This window comes from Micropterus dolomieu, linkage group LG22 (genome assembly GCF_021292245.1).
Source record: "Micropterus dolomieu isolate WLL.071019.BEF.003 ecotype Adirondacks linkage group LG22, ASM2129224v1, whole genome shotgun sequence".
NCBI lineage: Eukaryota > Metazoa > Chordata > Actinopteri > Centrarchiformes > Centrarchidae > Micropterus > Micropterus dolomieu.
In genome coordinates, this window is record NC_060171.1 from 4009704 (window position 1) to 4029884 (window position 20181).

The 20181-nt window shown below is 38.9% G+C and overlaps 1 protein-coding gene across 2 annotated transcripts in view; it reads right to left on the minus strand.

Annotated features, from left to right (window-relative positions):
* cadps2 (Ca++-dependent secretion activator 2) overlaps nucleotides 1-20181 on the minus strand; it is a 309850-nt gene that overhangs the window by 199806 nt on the left and 89863 nt on the right. For both annotated transcript variants that reach the window (XM_046036641.1, XM_046036640.1), the window contains exon 3: nucleotides 8297-8629. In XM_046036641.1, the coding sequence (XP_045892597.1) occupies nucleotides 8297-8629 (333 nt within the window). The remainder of the gene's footprint in view (nucleotides 1-8296; nucleotides 8630-20181) is intronic.

Here is a 20181-nt window from a genome sequence, read left to right on the forward strand (position 1 = left end):
CTAACGAGCAGGGCGGGAGCAACACAGGTGACAGACATGAGACTAACGAGGCAGGCAGAGAGAGAGACAGTGAGCAGAGGGAAACAGAGAGACTGACATGCAGGCAGAGTGACAACCGGGGGAACAGACAGAACACAGGTCACTGAACACTAAGGTACAGGACTGGGAACAAGGACAAAGAACTAAAACGCAGGAACAAGAGTTAAGGCAGTGACTAAGAAACAATATAACAACTAGACTACCAAACCAAAATCAAAACAACATAGGACTACGAGCTAGAACACCAGACAAGACATAAACACTAAGGACAAGGAAACGAGAAGAACAGGTAAACAGAAGGACACCAGAAACAAATGGCAAAAACTCAAACTCACAGGGAAAAACTACAACTCATGACAATTGGAACACATGATATCGGTCTGTGAGTTTCCTGAGCTGCTAAACCAGCACAGTAAATGCTAGAAAAGCTGCGCAGGTTGAAATAGAAACGCTCAGTCACGAGGTAGTAATTCTCAATAATAATTCGGCTATTGGTACGGGTTGGACGGCGGTCCACCAATTAGTGACCTCTGGTTTAAGAGGTTGTTTTCAAACAATGCCTCCGGTTTTCCAATGCTTATCTAGAGTGCGCCATAGGTTCAAGTCTCCACCAACTAGCAGAGTAACTTGTAGTGAAAATATCCACTGAAATTTTTAAGAAGGACTTTTATCTTTGAATTTCTTATGTAATCTTAAGTGGTGTTGTATTTAAGTCCTCTGAAATAACAATGCGATTTACATCTTTAGAGATTTTGGATAACAGATTAATAAAAACATACACACACACACACACACACACACACGGTGGACTGTCACTGCTGTTTATCCTTGGAGACCAGCAGATCTGAACACCTGGACTCTCCCTCCCTCCACAGCTGTCGATCCACCTCTCTTCTATTTTTATCTCCCTCCATCTTTTCCATCACTGAAAGAGAAGTGTACACTTCGCTCAGCCTCACTCATATCTCTGCAGTTTGTTGTTTTTTGTTTTGTTTTATCTTTCTACTCTGTTCTCAGTTCAGGGATCATCATCTTCCAAGTAATCTTATTTATATAAAAGATAGTCCTCTGATGATATTTCTCCCATACAAATCAAAATCTCCGTAACTTGTTTTTGCAAAACAGATTTATTTTATATTGTTCAGTCTTTGCTTAATTACGAGATGATGAATTATTATAGCCCGATTTTATTACTGAATTTAATCAGGGGCAGTGGAGCTTTTAGGGTCTGAGCAATGAGTCATTAGAGTCACATTACTGGAATCACAACAAATGGTTTACAACATGCTTTAGTTTTTAAGGCGCCCCAAATCCAAACAGTTTGGTCTGTTAGGATTTCCATACAACTAAAACTAGGAGCTAAATGAGGCTCTGCGGGTTTCACCAGACCTTTCACATTTCATTTCTTTTTAATATAAATGACACTGACCAATGCAGCTTTGTATGTTTCCGTTGGGTAATTTAAACAAGAATATTACTTGTTAGACCCTAGAAAATCTAAGGTGTGGAAAACAGTTTATGTAGGCAGTACATGGCACCAAGATTTAATGAAAACCTGGAAAGGCAGGTGAGCTTTTAAAAATGGAATTAGCGCCTGTTTATCTTCATTTCTCACCTCTCTTCTCGTCCTTCAATTTTTGTTCTCCTTTCTATTCTAGCCTCTAATGAAGCAGGACAATAATAGAATCTGTCCTGGCAACAGACACATTCTGGTTGTTAACCAGACGAGAATGATGTCTCAATGGGCCATGAAGTAATCTGTAAATGGAAGCTATTTATGTTCAAAGACTTTTACAGAGAAGGAAACAATCAGCAGAGGAGAATCACTGAGGATTACTGACACACTGTTTCCTCTATAGAGTGGTATTCAGAGACTGTACAGACTTCTGGACAGGCCTTTAAAGCCTGTTCACCCAAATAAACAAGAAAAGGACAGATCTTCTCCCTTCTCTCCAGTGGTATCTAACCAAGCAGATAACTTTGGTTTAATGAGTCCACATTTTGAAGTGGTCTTGAGCCTGCACATCTGGTGTTCAGCCTCCCCAAGTTTTCATCGAGTTGAATTGTTGGCAGATTTATGGTGCTCTGAATCTTTGCTAAAGGAATGTTAAACAATCCAATTATGGATTGAATTATTGGATCACTAGCACTACACGGTTGCTGCACACTGTATCTTGTATCCAAACCAGTGTTGAAACAGCAGAGCTCAGGGGAAACTATCGATTGTGATAAATAAACCACTGCACTGCATGTGTGGTTTCAACAGGTGCTTTCTAAGAGGCGAGCAATCACCCGTTGCCGTTTTCTTTCCATATTGCAGAGGGACTGTAACTCTGATTTTAAGTTTAAGGTTTTCAATGTTCTTGCAGCTACACAATAAGCTGCATCCATCTACTGAATTGGTGGTGCTGACCATTTTTGTTCGCTGCAAACCTAAAAGCTCATCTTCAGGGTATGTGGAGTCCCATGGTGCCACTTTTTTTTATCCAACTCCACTTTTGGTCATCATACTAAAATTCCACAAAGGCAATTGGATTTTGGGCATATATATATATATATATGCAAAAGGGCTGTTTGGGATCATTTGAGTTGATGCTATTGCTAAAGTGAATTTCATTAAAAATTTAAGAAAATAATTCATTCTGTCTTTTATTATACAATCTTCATCACCACTCTTAGTGCACCACGTAGGCCAGTCTGGATGGGGCTCACTTTGTAGATTAAGTGACCGTCTAATTGCTGAGCAGCAGTGTGCTGAGACACTGAGACCTTCGTGATGCTCTGCACAGTCTGCTGCTAATGAGGCCGTTTGCCCTAAAAAAATAAAAAAATAAAATTATGATCCAAGTTAAATTTCCTTTTAATCAAGAGCTGTAAAGGAAAGGGGAGAAATTGCATTTTTAAAATATAAGTAGGAAAGTAATGAAAAACAGTATTTGAGTTATATTTTAACTATTCATCATGATTATAAATTAGATGTTCTTAAAGAGAGAAACTATTCCAAGGTTTCTCAAGTGAGGGAGTTCTTGTCATTTAGGACAACACATTTTTACCAACAGCGGTTGTTCTTATGTAGAGAGTACCAGTTCTTGTGTTAATGTGTGAGCTTAGTCGATTTAGCATTGCACTCCAATAACATTATAGGACTTGTGATTTTAAACAAGGATCGATATTGATGCAGCAGGACCAGAGAGGTCTGGTAAGCCCTCTTTAAGAGTTTTGCATTAAGTTTCCATAGGTTGTTTATAGCCTTTATGCTGCTAGGCTAGTGAGTTTCTACCAGAGACGGGGACTCGAGTTAGAGACTCCGACTCGACACAGTGACTTAAGACTCGTCCTCAAAAGACTTCAGACTCGACTCAGAATCGAGGTGCGTGACTCGTGAACAATGTTTATTTTTTAGGAAACGTCCGATGAGCTTGCCGTTATTCCCTCCCTCCGTTACCTATAACCTGCCTACGTAACACGTAGCATCTGCTGCGCGTGGCTGCACATGAGAGAAGACACTATGTTTGTTTGCATTGTCCCTGTCAAATAAATAAATAAATTAAATAAATAGAATAAAATAAAACTGCATAGCTATAAGGAAAATTGTAACTGTAACCTGTTTTTAATTTACAGAGCACAACCATGTAATGTGCAATGCAATTATTGACAGCTTATTAAATACTGTAAGTCAACACACTCCCCAGACTCTTAAACCATTTTTACGTTATAACTAAATAAAACTGTAAGGTTACATGATCAACAATAAAACAAAGCTTTTCACTGAAGTGCTGCATATAAAGTTTATAGCTAATGCTAATTTTCAACTCCTGGTTGGGCTTTTATACACATTAGAATTTACATACTTCACTACTTCAATTTTAAAAAATCATATAAACATGATATATAAACATGCATATCATATACAACTCCTACCTACTTACAATAATTAAAAATGAGTACACTTTTGGTTTGTCTTTAACCAGTTTTTAACCCTGGAAGTAAACATTTTAAAGTCAGGTACAGAACAGATGTGAGATGGTAATGAGTTACAGAGTTTGGAGCTCTTCACAGCGAAGGTCGTCTGTCCAAAGCTGGTCCTGCAGTATGGTATTTTACAGTCATGATTTGTGGAGCTCCTAGTGACTCGAATGCTGTTTTGTCTCTTAACAAATGAACTTAGTGGCTCAGGTGCTAAGTGATTAATGCACTTATGAATCAATTTAAGGAAGCAAAGATTGCTAAAGCTATCAAAATTCATTAAATTATATTTTTTAAGGATGGTACAGTGATGATGGCGTATTGGTTTTTTATCCATAATTTTTATTGCTCGGTTGTATAGAGAGCCTATGCGTTTGGTTGCAGTGGGAGCGGCTTGTGCCCATGCTGTCATGCAGTATGATATATGAGAAAAAAACCATAGCATGCATGTACAAAAGGGCTGCCTGGTTTGGTATGTAGCTTCTGATTAGTTTGAAACAGTTGAGGTTACCTTGTATTGTTTATGAGATTATCTTTATATGCTTGTCAAATTTAAGTTGAGGATCTAAAACTAATCCTAGATATTTTAAATTCTGTAACTGGATGAATGTCTTTATTTTGTAAATTAATATTAAATCTTTCTTTTAAAACAAGTTTTTTTTATGGAAAAGCACATCGAGACTGAGTGTTTGAGAGATTTAGAACTAGCTGATTTTGAAAGAGCCACTGTTGGATGTCCAACATACTGGTGGACAGTACAGCTGCAGCCTGCTCAGGTGACTTGGCGGGTGCATAAAGAACTGCATCATCCGTATAGAGCTGACAAATGGCACCTGAGCAGTGCAGAGGTAAGTCATTTATAAAGAGACCAAACAGCAAAGGGCCAAGTATAGAGCCTTGTGGAATGCCCATTTTTATGTTTGAGAGTGCTAGACTGGAGATAAGATGTAAACCACAACACTGCCTCATCTTCTAAGTGGTCAATCATTTGCGCTGCTACAACTATTTCAATTATTTTAGATAAATCTGGTAAAATCGATATAGGGCGATAGTTGCTCATTGAGTCTTGGCTACCACTTTTGAACACAGGGATGATTATTCCTTTTTTCCATGCACTGGGAAATGTACTGGTTCTTATGGAAAGATTAACAAGATGGGTCAATCGTTTGACAAGAACATCTTTATACTTTAAGAAAACAGCTATTCTTCCTAAAAATGTCATTGGATTTGGAATTTGAAAGTTTATTGATTATTTCTGCAACTTTTGTATCCGGCACCTCTTTAATATAAAAGGAATCTATTGAAGTCACTCTCAGTGAATGATTGAGAGAATCAACTGGCTGGAAATCTTTTGATAATTCTTCAACTGATTGTACAAAATATGAATTGAATTCATCAGCCATAGTGGCACTATCGGTTATACTATTGCCATTGATGTTAAGTTCTGTAATCTTTTTGTGTTTATTTGATTTGTTGGTCAGATTGTTTAAATGCATCCAAAGTGAAATATTGTTGCCTTTAGCACTGTCAATTAGTTGAGTGTAATATGTGGCTTTTGCTTTCCGCAGCTCAAATACAACTTTATTCCTTAAACTTCTGTAAATCAAGAGATCAGTATTAAGTTTAGATCTTAGAGATGTTTTCAAAGCTAAATCTCGCTTTTTCATGAGTTTTCGTATTTCATTATTTATCCAGGGCACCGTAGATTCTTTTTGTTTAGATTTTATTTGCTTTGTAAATTTTTCTAACAGACTTGTAATAGCTGTGGTCATGGAATTACAACACTCCTCTACCTCATCTAGTGTCATAATTTGTTCCCAGTTTTTAAGTTCCCTTTCAAATTGCACAATTTTACTTTTAGGAATAATGAACTGTGTTTTTTCATGATCAGGTTTACCAAAGTACTGCAGGCACTTCTTCGTCAGTTTCCTAACAGTCAAAGTCATGTTGTGGTCCGAGAGTCCAGTAATCAAATTGTAAGTCCTTGTTATTCGTTCTGGTCTGTTACTAAATGCCAGGTCAATGAGGGTCTTAGTCTGCCTTGTTATCCTTGTGGGTCCTTCAATCATTTGTCGATTGTTGAATTTTGTCATAAGTGCTTTGAGTTTATGTTTACAGTTTTTGTCAGACCAGCTGATATTGTAGTCTCCATACCATATTGTCTCTCTATAGTAGTTGTTTAACTAAAACATTTAATTCATCATAAAACGTAACATTATGAAAAGGTGGATTATAGAGGACAATAATATTAAAATTCATAGTAGGCGATAGGGTTACATTTAAGGCTAGACATTCCAGGGGGGTGTTCAGTTCAATTAAGTGACATTTAAATTTATCTTTGATGTATATTAATACTTCTTCCCCCTTGCCTGTATTTCTGTCCTTATAAGCAACCGCAGCAATTGATACAACATTCGTAATAACCACGAGAGACTTGAGACTTGACCTGGACTCTAGCCCAAAGACTTGAGACTTGACCTGGACTCTAGCCCAAAGACTTGAGACTTGACCTGGACTCTAGCTCAAAGACTTGAGACTTGACCTGGACTCTAGCTCAAAGACTTGAGACTTGACTTGGACTCTAGCTCAAAGACTTGAGACTTGACTTGGACTCTAGCTCAAAGACTTGAGACTTGACCTGGACTCTAGCTCAAAGACTTGAGACTTGACCTGGACTCTAGCTCAAAGACTTGAGACTTGACCTGGACTCTAGCTCAAAGACTTGAGACTTGACCTCAAAGACTTGGGACTTGACCTGGACTCTAGCTCAAAGACTTGGGACTTGACCTGGAATCTAGCTCAAAGACTTGAGACTTGACTTGGACTCTAGCTCAAAGACTTGAGACTTGACCTGGACTCTAGCTCAAAGACTTGGGACTTGACTTGGACTCTAGCTCAAAGATTTGACACTATACTTAGACTCTTGCTCAAAGACTTGTCAGCATCTCTGGTTTCTACCTGTCCAACTATAGTGTGATGGCTAGACTTAGTCAGCCCCAAAAGTGTCCAGTCAACCCAGCTTAAGTACATGCATTGACATCTCTTTAAAACACAATATTCAGGTTGAATTAAAGCAAGAGTAAGTGATTCTGCAGAAAGATTGTTGATATTTGAATTCAACTGCCATACAAATACACCCCTCTCTTCAGCGCCTTCGGCCTTACCTGGTCATACAACTTCTTAGTTTTCCTCTTTGGCCTTTTTTCTGGCCATCTTGCCTTCTTCATAGTACCTGGAATCCAACACTTTCCATTGTGCTATTGTATAGAACCCTCTCTCTCACTGCCCTCCTTTTCCCATCACTCCCGGGCACAAGCTTTAACAGCTGCCGATTGGCTGGAGCTAGCAAACCATTAGGAAATATTAACTGACTTTAACAAAAAGTGTATTGGATTAGATTTGCTTGCCATCCCTTTAAGGGACCAAATTGTTGGGGTTTATTTTGCTATTGAGCAGCTCACAGGTGACTACATGCCATTTTCAGCTGAGCTTTGACATGGTAAATGGTAAATGTGCTTCTCTACCTTAGTACATTACTTTCCAATTAAAAGCTTATTGAAGCACGACAAAAGACACATGTGGAATATGGTGACTGCTGCAGATAGCTGGCTACTGTGCTTAACCTTATAAACGTATTTGTATAGCACCTTTCTAGTCTTCGGACAACTCAAAGTGATTTTACACTACATCACCACAGAGACTAAGGTGCCAACTACTCATCAGAACAGAAATTAACATTCACATACCAATGGAACAGCCATTGGGAGCAATTTGGGTTTCAGTATCTTGCCCAAGGACACTTCGGGGCATGCAGACTAGTGGAGCCGGGGGTTCAAACTGACGATCTTCTGATTAGAGGGGTTTATTCTCCTGAGCCACAGCCTTCCAAAGTGCTTACTGTCTCCAAAAAAGAAGCCTCACACTTCCCAAAAGACATTAAAGAGAGTGGGATCACATGGAAGGAAAAGCACTCCAGCATTCATGATAATCTTAATAAAATAAATTTTAGAGGTAAAATAGAGGTAACACTAAGTGAAACCAGCTCATGAGAGCCAAATATAAAAATTTAAAAGGTAAAGTACATTGTATTTTTGGAGAATTTGGGTGTATTCGCAAATAATACAGTTAAAGTTCCTCTACAGCAGTATCTAGTGGACATTAGACAAGCTGCTGCTCAGGACACCACAGCATTTACTTCATCATTCAGCCATAGACAACGTCACACACATATTACAAGTGAGCATTCAATAATAAACATACAGTGTGTAACTGTATCTCTCTAGTGGCTTACCTGGCAGGCGTTGTACAGCAGCTGGTGCTCAAACTTGCGGATGCCGAGGATCTGCTGGAACATCTCGTACAGCTGCTCCTTACTGAGGATTAGCTCCGACACGGCGCTCAGGTGCGCTCGCTGTGGCTGGCGCCTCGTGTCGTCATCCCCCCTGTAGATAGAATCATACTTGGCGATCCAGGAGCTCAGTACAGTCTCTTTGCTAAGGCCGTCGATTTCTGGGAGGCTTCGGACACGCCGCTCGATGTTCTTCTTGAAGACTTCGCGAAAGTCGTTGGCTGAGCAGCCGCCGCTCTGAACCATCCGGGAAACACGCTCGCTCTTCAGGAAGCCCTGCCAAGGAGAGAGACACAGAAAAATAATGACAACACTGATTTTAGTCTATTTAGATTTTCTTCTTCCCACAGGGAGTTCTCACAAGGTAAAATGTTCAAAGACTTTTAGTGTTGTGTTGTGGCAAAAGCTGAGCCAGGTTCTACCAATCAGGATCACCCACATTTTTTGTCAGCACCTCTGCTTTGGGACCCCACAGTGTTTCAACACAGTGTTCTACTTGTGAGGGCTACATTTTTTGGATGCCGTGTTGTTGTCTGAAGATAACCTAAAAGTTGCTCTCAGCAGATTTTGTAAATTGGTCTGAAAACAATATCTTCTGACAATGAGCACAACAAAAGGCGATGGGGGACTGAACAAACACACACCATAGAATATATCTTCAGGATGTAAAACCATTGCTATTTTTACACAGGATTTGTGTGATCAATCTCTCGTCCTTATGACTTGTAGTGCTACAATACTTTGTGAATTATTGATACACCTAAATTTAAAGTGTTTAAAGTCTGCAGACTTTTAAAGACAGACAGAACCTCCTCTTTAGATGTTTTATGTCCCTAAGCTGAGACTGGATGCAGCCGAAATCAAAACAAATTCTATCTGAGATAGTGATTCATTGAAACACATGAACCGACTCTGTTCAGATATTTGAGACTGAAATCCCCTAAATATCCAGAATGCAAACAGGGATGTCCTGTCCTCCACTACATGGTAATTCAGTGGGTCTAATGTTAAACTCTCTGGTTCATTCACATTGAACCACAGGTTTCTGACAGACTTTGAGCGATTCTCACTGAATCTGACTGAAGAATGATTGGCTCAGACTGAAGCAGCAGCACAGTGTGACATTAAATAGTCTCTCAGCTGGCTGCTTCACCTCTTCCTGTTAGTCGCTCTGAGACTGAAAACATCAGAGATAAAATTATTCATCTAAAGGAGGCCTAGAGCTCAGAGCGCAGCAGTTGAGGAAAGTTTAAAGAGACAAATAGGCACGAACATCAAATTGGACTAAACCATAAGGGTTTGGAAAACATTTTCCATATTCAGCTACTTTCCTCTACTGATATGCACAAATTCATTTGTTTCATGACCGGATTCATCAATCCAAATGCTACTGTATTGAGCAGAAGAAGATTTTTAATTTAAAAATCACAATGTATTTACATAAAATCTAAAATATACAGAAAATAGACTAGGTAACCTTTGAAAATTTATGTGCATCATACATTTTATTGTCACCACGAAGACACACAGAAGTAGTATTTGATGTAGAAATGCTAAATAAATTACAGCCCAGCTGACACTAGATGTTTGCAGTCAACACATCCATATTTGACAGTTCCAAATAACCTGACAATGATATATCAGCAAATATTAATTAGACTAACACATACCAGTTTTTAGGAATATCCTTAAATTGCATTCTTACAGAATAGTGACCTAAATATGTAGTGAGTGGAACATTTTAAAATGTGAAAATAATAACACTCTCAGTGCTCTACTGTGCTGTACTTGTCAGTGCTCTCTGACAAATTATGTAACGGAGACACGGTTTCTAAAATCTCTCAAACATGTCTAACATTTCTGTACTGGCAATTCTTGTTACATTTCGGGAGTGTGTAAAAGTCACAATGGCAATCTCACTAGGTCAGACCTGAAACATTTCCGTCACATCACTTTCAACACGACACGAGTCTGAACTGAACTCCGTCAGATTAACTTAAAGATGCAGAGAGAGATTAAATAGTCTTGTATAGCCGTCTAAGATCATTGCAATTAAAAGCATTACTTCAAACTTCAACAAAACTAGGAAACACTGCAATTTTAAGACTTCACCATCTCCCTGGGATCAATAAACTTTATCTTCTCTTATCTCAGAAGAGACTATAAAAACAAATTTTCCTCTTGCGGTGTGAGGGGGGCAGAAGAGGTTTTATTCTGTTCCGCTTTAGTGAAAGTGCCCGTGTCCTGGGTCGCATCCAATTTCATTAATGTTATTCTACCACACCTCATCATAGGTCTGATTCAAAGACCGCTTCAAACTGAAGCTGACAATGACTAACCGGGGAAAGCAGCAAAAAAGTTATTTCCTTTCATTACCTCATTTTTGATTTTGGCATTTGACTTTCCGTGTGAAAATAACGGCCGACTGAATGAATGCATGCGGTGTATTATTGGTTGTGATATCTGCCGGAACTGCAACCCATGTGAAGTCACTAAGTTGTAAAACACGTCCTTGGTAGATTGCTGTGTGACCAAAAGATAAAAGGTTTTAGCCCTTAAAAATTTCATCTGTCCACTTTCAGCCAACATGTCCTGTAAAACTATCCATGGAACAAAACACTGAACCCTTTTATGTTGCTGTTCATTGTAAATTCTTCTGGATCTGAGCATACATGCAATGTCAAATGAAAAAAGTAATTAAAAGCATAAAACTAAAGTTGCACTAAATGATGAACCAGTAGATTTAATGTAGCAATTGCAAACCCCTGGGAGCTATGCAGGTGCAATTCATGGATGTGAAACAACCTGGCCAGAGCTTCATGCAAACATTTCTCATTTATTAAGGCCATGTGGGATGAAAACACAGATTTTAATGTTAGTTAATGAAAGATAAGATGTATGCTCACATCTATAATGTAAGATAGGTGCGTCAGAGGGGGACGAGTGGGTCAAAAGTTGCAAAGAAACTCCTGCACACTGTCTAACTTGCAAAAAGTAATTTGTATGCTGTCTGTGTTCAGTACTACTAATTTATAATACGGAAACGTTGCCAGCTTATAAATGTATCTTTTTATTATTAACAACATATCTTTTGGAGAAATTAAAACCAGCAATGAACTGATCCTACAAACAAATATTGTGTGCGTATCAAAGCTTGATCCATCTCCTTCCTCTGTGCCATAGAACATTCCTGACTTCAGCATCATGATTGTAAGCCTGGACTACATTTTTGAGGTGTAAGTCAACTACAGCAGCATAGCTTCGGAGCCTGGAGAGAATATCCTCTGATGAGGGGTGGGAAGAAAGTCATGATGTTGTGGTGCACAATAGTCTCAGATTTCCCATTGCTAGGTTTGCCTGAATCTGGGTAATGGCGCAGCCTTAGGTCCAAGCTGGATTAGCTTGGCTCTTACCCCAGCTGTCTTCACTCTCTACCTGGGGTGGTCGCACTGCTTGGAGGAAAGCGTGGTCCAACTTGGTCCAGCTGGGTTGTCAGTAGATGCCATGAGCAGTGATCATCCCAGGGTCCAGGCACTTTTAATCCATTCCTTCTGTCATATATGATATGTGCTTCAGCAATTAAGGCACATCAAAAGAAAATGTTTGAAGGAGCTACTGGCCGACATAACAGCACGCACTACCATCACTTAGCTGTATTAGTTCATTATATTACTGTATATGAGCTCTATTATTAGGCAAATTTACAGTTTAAAATGAATTTCACATTGACATACATGTTGCAAAATTCATTTTCTGCATTTAACTCATCCCTCAAGGAAGCAGTGGGGAGCCGCTGTGCAGCGACCGTGACTGAAGAAACCTAACATGTTTCTGATGGTGGGGGAAACCGGAGCATATGGAGGAAACCCATTATAGAGGAGAACATGGGGAACATGTAAACTCCACACAGAAAGGCCGGGACAACCGGGGTTTGAACCTGTGACCTTCTTGCTGCAAGGCCACAGTGCTATCCAATACCACAAATGGTATTTTGCACAGCTGTACTAGTTGACCAACATGGAGGCACACACAGACGCCGGTATAATGGAAAGTCTGTGAAACAGCATCAGTATCTGAGCGATCACCTGACTAAGCAGCACTCTGACCCACAAAACACGCCAGAGGCGAGCAGGTGAGGAACAGAAGTAGGGGCAAGAGAAAATTCTTCTGCACAAAATGAAACTAATTCAATTTTGAAAACATATGTCCAGATGTTACCATTAGCTCCCTGCTGACGAACGCATGCATGACATGAGAGCCGATACCATGGAAACAGGAAGCACAGGACTGCCATAAAGTACAATAGCGCTGCTGAAAGCTGTAATCTCCCTAATTAATGAGGCAGTGGATGCTACATATGAACAAGCACACTTCTGTCATTTTGTGATAATGGTGTGCTTTTGGACACAGTTAAACCTCAATATACTGGATCACTCTACAAATGAATTTGTGTTTTTTCTCAATGTTGCTATAAGGAGGAAAGTTATGAAATATGAAGTATAACATTATCAGGTCAGTGCCAGTCAAAAATATAATATTTTATGTATGTATAATATACAAGGTCATATTTGAGTATTAGGAGTGTGACGAGATTACACGTGATGAGGTGGGTAATCAGGGTAAAAGCAGTCTAGTTTGACATTTTCTACATGCTGTCAGACCACACCAAATTTTCTCACGAAGTGAAAAACAAATGTATAACTGATAACGTTACTTGAGGAGCTATTCAACTCCGCCCAGCTGATGCAACACTGGCTTAACGCCGTGACTACCCAACTCTTGCGCTGTGAGTTTTAGAGCAACATAAACATCTAAAAATTGAAGCGCAAACTTGCTCTGTTTGGGACTGAGCTGCACTCGGTGATTTATGCCTGATCAGAAGTGTTGTCTAGTTACAGTTTCCAAAGTAAGAGTATAGGACAGGTAGATTTGTTAAGTTCTCAATAAATGACGTTATTCACATACTATTTTCCCGACATGTCAGATAACTCAGATGTGTGGGATAGATTTTGAATGTGCAGAAAGTTTTGAACATAAGCACAAAACCTGCGGAAACACAGGAGCCATTGAATTCCAGGTGTTAATAACTGAATTAAGATTAATTTTAAAAAATGACATATCTGACAGGAATTTAAAAAATGCCTGAGAGCGTTCTTATCATTATATTCAATTTTATTTTGAATTGCCGCCTGCCACATGAATTTAGTGTTTCAATTTACATAGATAAAAACATTTCCACCATAAAATTGGTGCAGAAAAATTCACCAGAATGCAGGAAATTAACTATTTAATGCTCACAATTGTCAAATAATTTAGCATTGAAGATTTCTTAATAGTTTTAAAATCTCGTCTCGATCTCGTGAACACAATAGTGTCTCGTCTCGTGAGCCAATAGTCTCGTCACACCCCTAGTGAGTATATATGTACTGTATGTGCAACTATAGAACCTATACTTAAAGTATGCAAAGATAATTTTAAAAATTATTATATCTATATATCTTAAATGGTGTGGCACGGGCGCAGTGGATAAGACACATGCCTTTGGTGTGGAAGACCTGGGTTCAATTCCAACCGCGACATCCACCAATGTGTCGCTGAGCAAGACACGTAACCCCTTGTTGCTCCAGAGGCGTGCAACCTCTGACATTTACCAATTTTAAGTTGCTTTGGTCAGTTATTGGCAGCTTGGTCAATTAATATATGACTAATTAAATATGTATGTTAGCATTCCCTTTCGTTTTTCTAGTTTTTTTTCTTGCTTACATTTATGATTTAAGATGGATTAATCTTAATTGTCTTTGCAAATGAAGACATTTAATAAAACATTCACACAGACAAAAACAGTAAGTAGCATAAGATGAGATAGACTTCATTGATCCCACAAATTCACTTGTTACCACAGCTCAGATCCAACGCAACAGATAATAAAATACACATTCAATAAAATAGACTAGAAAAATACAATGATTTAAAATGAAGTTCAAAGCTCCAGCGGGTATGCAAATTGTATAATGCCAAGAACTGAGAGGAAACTACTATATATGAGATTTGGGGATCAGCATAAAGATATAATTCAGACGGTTTGTAGTTAACAGTTATATGAAAGAAGAACAAAAGTAATATGAAAAAAGAAAAATCCGAAAGAAACCTTCCTTTACCAAGATCGTCCTCATTAGAGTAATGAAAGTCATCCACGATGTTCCAGTTAGCTGTTTGGAAAATGGGTATTTTGTACTAACCAGTCAGCAGTGACTGACGTACACCATCTCATCCATGTTATTTTTAGTCCAACAAATCTCTGTTGCTAGGAGAATTAACCTCTATCATGTTAATTAAAGAAATTTGTCAATTCAAAGGTATGCTCAGACAGAATACAAAGTGAATTTTAGTCATGGGGCCATTGATTTCAAAGTCAATGGAAAGATGAGTGGGCGCCAAAAGACAGAATTGGGGTCTAGGCCAAATTGAAGCGAAGATGCAGCTGTGCAAGTTGAAAATCTTTCAATATGAGCAAAACTGTGGATATATGAATTATGAACGTCATCTCTGAGAAGAGAGGCAGAGACAGTACAGTACAGTGCTGTTGCTGATGGAGGTGGTCATGTGGATGCTTGACTTCAACGCTACTAAAAGTCAACATGTTCTTCACTCCCAAGTTGTAAAATACTGTATTACAGGAGTATGAGACATCATCTAGCACTTCATTTCTTGATGTGGCTGTTTATTAATGAACAAGTAATAATAATATTTAAAAAAAACTAACAATAATAATAATATATAATAAGAATAATTAAGTAAATATATTAACAAGTCTCTGCTATCTCATGGATGACATCTTTGTCCCGTCTCAGGCACCGTAGCTATACTACTTGCTTGGATGGGGGGGAAGGGGGTGCAATTCGCAACGCTCACCACAAGAGGTCACTAAAACTTACACACTGAACCTTTAAATCACACACATTTTTGCGGTTATGTAATCGCACGTGACGACATTGCGATTACAATTAATCGTGCAGCCATAATTCACAGACTGTAGATTTTTCAATGAAGGAGAAGGAGCAATTTTAACATGGTAACTGAACCAAATTACTATTCCAAGCAGAGTATTTTATTTATTAGTCAGGCGGGGATCTCACAAAGATTGTGAGCAAAATATATTCCATTGGAGCTGCTCAGTGGCTAATAGTAGAAGAATGTGGGCATTAGTACAGCCACAAATGCTCAGTACGCTAATAGACTGAAAGTTGTCCTCTGACTGACAACCAACAAGCACAAAATAACACGTCCTGACTGAACCACATGATCAGCTTCAGTCTGTTCTGAGGGTTGGCCTCATGAGAGCGATAGACGTGCAGAGCGTGAACCAACAACAGATGGAAAGGAACCACCATGGAGCTACACGAGTAACGACATGGAACAGAAATCACTTGAAGCTAAACAAGGGGATCCAACAGAAAAGCCAGAGGAAACTATTATTTTGGTGTTAAAAAAATCCGGAGAGTCCTCTTAATGGTGATAAATGGAAATGGGCAAATGTTAAGTGGATGAAGAGGGAGGTGACAGATGCAGCTGCCACCAGAGGAGCCAGCTAACAGCAGCTAATCTGCCTCTCTGCATCACTCAACACAAACTGCTCTGAACTGCAGAGAACAAAAAGACATTAAACAGCTCCTGCTGAAGGAGAGGATGTAGGAAGACCAAAAACTATAAAGCTGACCGTTTCAAATGATGACACCAGAAACAAGGAGACAGATGCTGGAGTTTCTAGTGGGATTAAGCCATAACTGTGGAAAGAGGCTGCTGACGACTGATTGGTTTCAGGTTTATTTAGCCGCCCAGGTGGGACAACTCAAAAATAGTTAAATAAAAAGTAATTTGCTCTTGACGATAACTTTATGAAATCATGCTGTACACTATCTGTCCACTGTTGTACTATTACTATACAGTACCGTGGTACTCACGTAAAATTAATGCAGCAAAATACCAGCAACCTGATAGAGCTTGCAGAGAAAACAAAATAGGTTTGTTCAGCAAGTTATTACGACCCATATTTACGATTATTGTGGCAGCGACCTCTGGTGGCAGTACGTTGGTAGTAAAGGAGGAAGTAGGGTGACATAGCGAGAAATAGGGGTGGGAATCTCTGGGCGTCTCACGATTCGATTACGATTCAGAGGGCTGCGATGCGATTATCAATGCATCTTGATGCAGAATTTTTTTCTATACAGGATTTCTGGAGTGCTCAGAGTCTAGCTATAGTCATGCTATCATGCTATCATGTGATGGCATGATGCTATCATGTCAATATGGACCAAAGTCTGAGGAATATTTCCAACACCTTGTTGAAAGTATGCCACAAAAAATTAAGGCAGTTCTGAAGGGGTCCAAGCTCGGTACTAGCGAGGTGTACCTAAAATTGACCAGTGAGTATTTATATTTTAACAGCAGCAAGTGTGTATGTGTAATCAGTAAATGTTACCTTTTCTTGTACCCAGCTGAGACTGACCCCTACAAGGCCCATTTAAATCAGAAAAACCTTTATTGCCATGTAGTGTTTTACACGTACAAGGAATTTGCTTTGGTGATAAGGTGCCACACGTAGACAAACATACAGTTGACATAAATAAATGCAGAAATATATAAATATGGAATAAACAAATGCAAGTTATATAAGAATAATAAAATATAGAAAAATAATACAACTATTTGCAGAGAAAGAACAGTGACATTACACACCGAAATGCATTACATTCTCATCAACAGAACATTGCCTACTTTAAAAATGTGTATGGAGTTGTCTTTGTTTAAACTAAAGGCAATTATTAAATGATCAACTGCATACATCTAACAGAACGGGGAAGAACAGTGGGTCAAAGTTGAACCAAGAAGTACCTCGGAGATGTAATAGATGTTCACAATAGAAAAAAAGTCGATGTTCAAACAATGTTTTTATTACAGCAGTGTTTTAAATTCCTTGTCTGCTCTTTTCATTCTAGTAATTTAACCAGACACTGTTGTTTTCTACCAAGCATGCAAGATGAATGCAACTAATGATCAGATAACATGAAAACAACAGAATTAAAACGCAGTGACCAAACTAAAAGATGTCTGTATTATCATTAGGCTGTTATAATGTGAAATTTTTTGCCCTTTACACATCAGCCGGTCTCAGCTATCAGCAGAGGGTAAAATGGTAATTATTCAATAATGGTGACTGGCATGAAGACGAACTAATGGAGGAGCCAGAGGCTCATTAACCAGCTCATGTCAGTATGATTACTGTTCAACTGTTTTCTATCTGAGCTGAAATGGACAGCAAGTCATGGTGTTTCATCACTTGCTGTCCTTGGTAGCATCACCATCCAATTCACTGTGACCTGCAATTATCCTCATGCTCTGTATCAACGTATAAGAGGTCTGAGCTACCACATGAACACTATATTTTTCCCATTCAGCAAATCTCATGAAAAACCTACAATGTGCTAGTCTGGCTCTAAATACTTCCTTAGTCCCTCTCTGTGGCTGGTAGTGCTCTGTGTGTGTGTGTGTATATATATATATATATATAAAAATATAAAAGGTCACCCTGTCAGCCTGCTGGAGGTTCTGACCCCCCGTCCAGACACCTTCTGAGCCTGGATCGATGACTCCCCCACCCCATACTCTAAAGTATGCTAAACTCAGACCATCCTTTCTCCTTTAACCAGAGAGAGTGTACAGTCACCGCCTGGGTTTGCGATGTCAAATGAAACATTTCCTGGATGATGGTGTTGTGGCTGTAAAAGCCCATGGATCTTTGCTATATTTTGAATGAACATACTCTAAATCACTTGTTTTGGATACTGGTTAAAACAAACATACTATATTTCCAGTTTACATTCAGTATCTGTGTATCAGATTTTTGTATGAGTAAATGAATGAATGAATACAAAGACTATATAAGCTTGGGCTTGGGGCCTGTGCAGAACCTGCACCATGAATCTGGTCAACAGTGAGGCTGCAGCCCTCCTTCCATTTTGTCTGGTGACACAAATGTCAGCCATTATTACTAATGAATCGATCAGCAGGAGACATCCTCCCTCCCTCCCTGCTGCTTGAATTAATTGGGGCTTTAAAATTTCACTAAATTATTTACAAACCAGCAGAGTGCCGGGCTGTGAGTCAAGAGATTAAAGACAGACTGTGTGTCAGTTCAGCTGTTTAAGAGAAGGAAGACCACCTGACAGACTCATAGAGGCTCTGACTTTAACAGCAACACATTTAAAAACAGAGCCACGCATTTCACCTAACCACCACGAGCACACTGGAAAATATGTTTATGAAAACAATAAACATGAAGGAAAGTAAGAAAAAGGTTTTACTACTGTTGCTGCAGTAAATGTGAAACAAAATACATGTGTGTCTATGAAGATTCTCAGTCATCCAGGTCATAGTTATCCAACGAAGGTTAAAGTCAAGGGCAGCTGGACTTGGTTGAAGATACTGGAAGACGTTTCGTCCCTCATCCAAAGGACTTCTTCAGTTCTGACTGACTGGCAGGGAAACTCAGCTATTTAACCTCAGTGGGGTCGATAAAATACATGTGTATATGCACACGTGTATGACGAAATGTAAAGCTGCCTGCAAGTAAGTTTTTTGTTTGTATTTCTTGGATCTTTGAGTCTATAAAATCAGAAAATCAAAGAAAGCTAAAATAAAAAAATAAAGTCTAAAACGCAAAGGTTTTCAGTATACAGTGATAAAACACAGAAAAGAGTAGACTTGATTGCAGTAGGGGTTAAAAATACTGTGCGTGATAAATACAGTTGACAAGCAGGAGGGCTATTTCAGGAGCCCCAAAAGCTAAAGATTAAGCTGTTCAGAAATCTGCTTAAATTAATTTAATTTTGGATTCTGGGTCAATTTTTATATTAAATAAGCAACTATAACGCAGTGTTTTATTCACAACTGCAACAACAATTTCCTGCTGCTCTGATTCACCCCTCTTACTTTGTTCTGCTCCATGGCAAAGGCAGCCGAGGCTCATGGGTATTGAAGTATATGGAACGGTCTGCTATTTCTAACCGAAAGAAAAAACATGATGTTTTATAGAAACAAATTTTTCTATAAAAACACGCAGACGTTTATAAAGAAATATCTTTCATCACAGAAGATAGCCCAGTAAATCCCCCTCATGGCTATCAGGTCTGAGGATGATCAGACAGCAGTTTCAGTTGATAGGATAATACTGTTATTTATTTGAGTGATATGTTAGATTGTTTCCACTGAGATATTATTGCATTTATATAGAAAATTTGTAAACATTGATGTTGCTGCTCTTGTTACTTTTAAAATATTAAACAAAAAATTAAACAAATTCGCTCCACATTTGCTTTTCACGGTTACATTATTTTTTGCAGGCACTGCACTGTGACATAATACCGGTGGTACACGGGGTCATACCATGGGTTGTGTTAGCTGGTGAAGTCATGTGGAAAGCCATATCCAGTAACTATTTTGCACCGGATAAACGTTAGCAACTGCTTGGTGTTAGCCATTGAGCTAACGTTTTCTTACTTCAGCCAACTGAAGCACATTTACAAGCAGTAATGTTAGTTTACCTGTCCAATAGAATGAAAGCCAACTCTCTGTCGGTTTTATATCCAAAACATCTCGTTAGCTGCGGTGTTGTTGCTGTGTGTACTGATTTAGAAGGCAAGAGGCTCGGGAGTCACAGCCAATGGATTTCCCATAAAATCCGACCCAGAGTCTTCACATATGAATAAGCATTTGGCAGGCAGAGGTAACGGAAAAACACGGCAAGTGGGTCATTTTTATGTGAGATTACA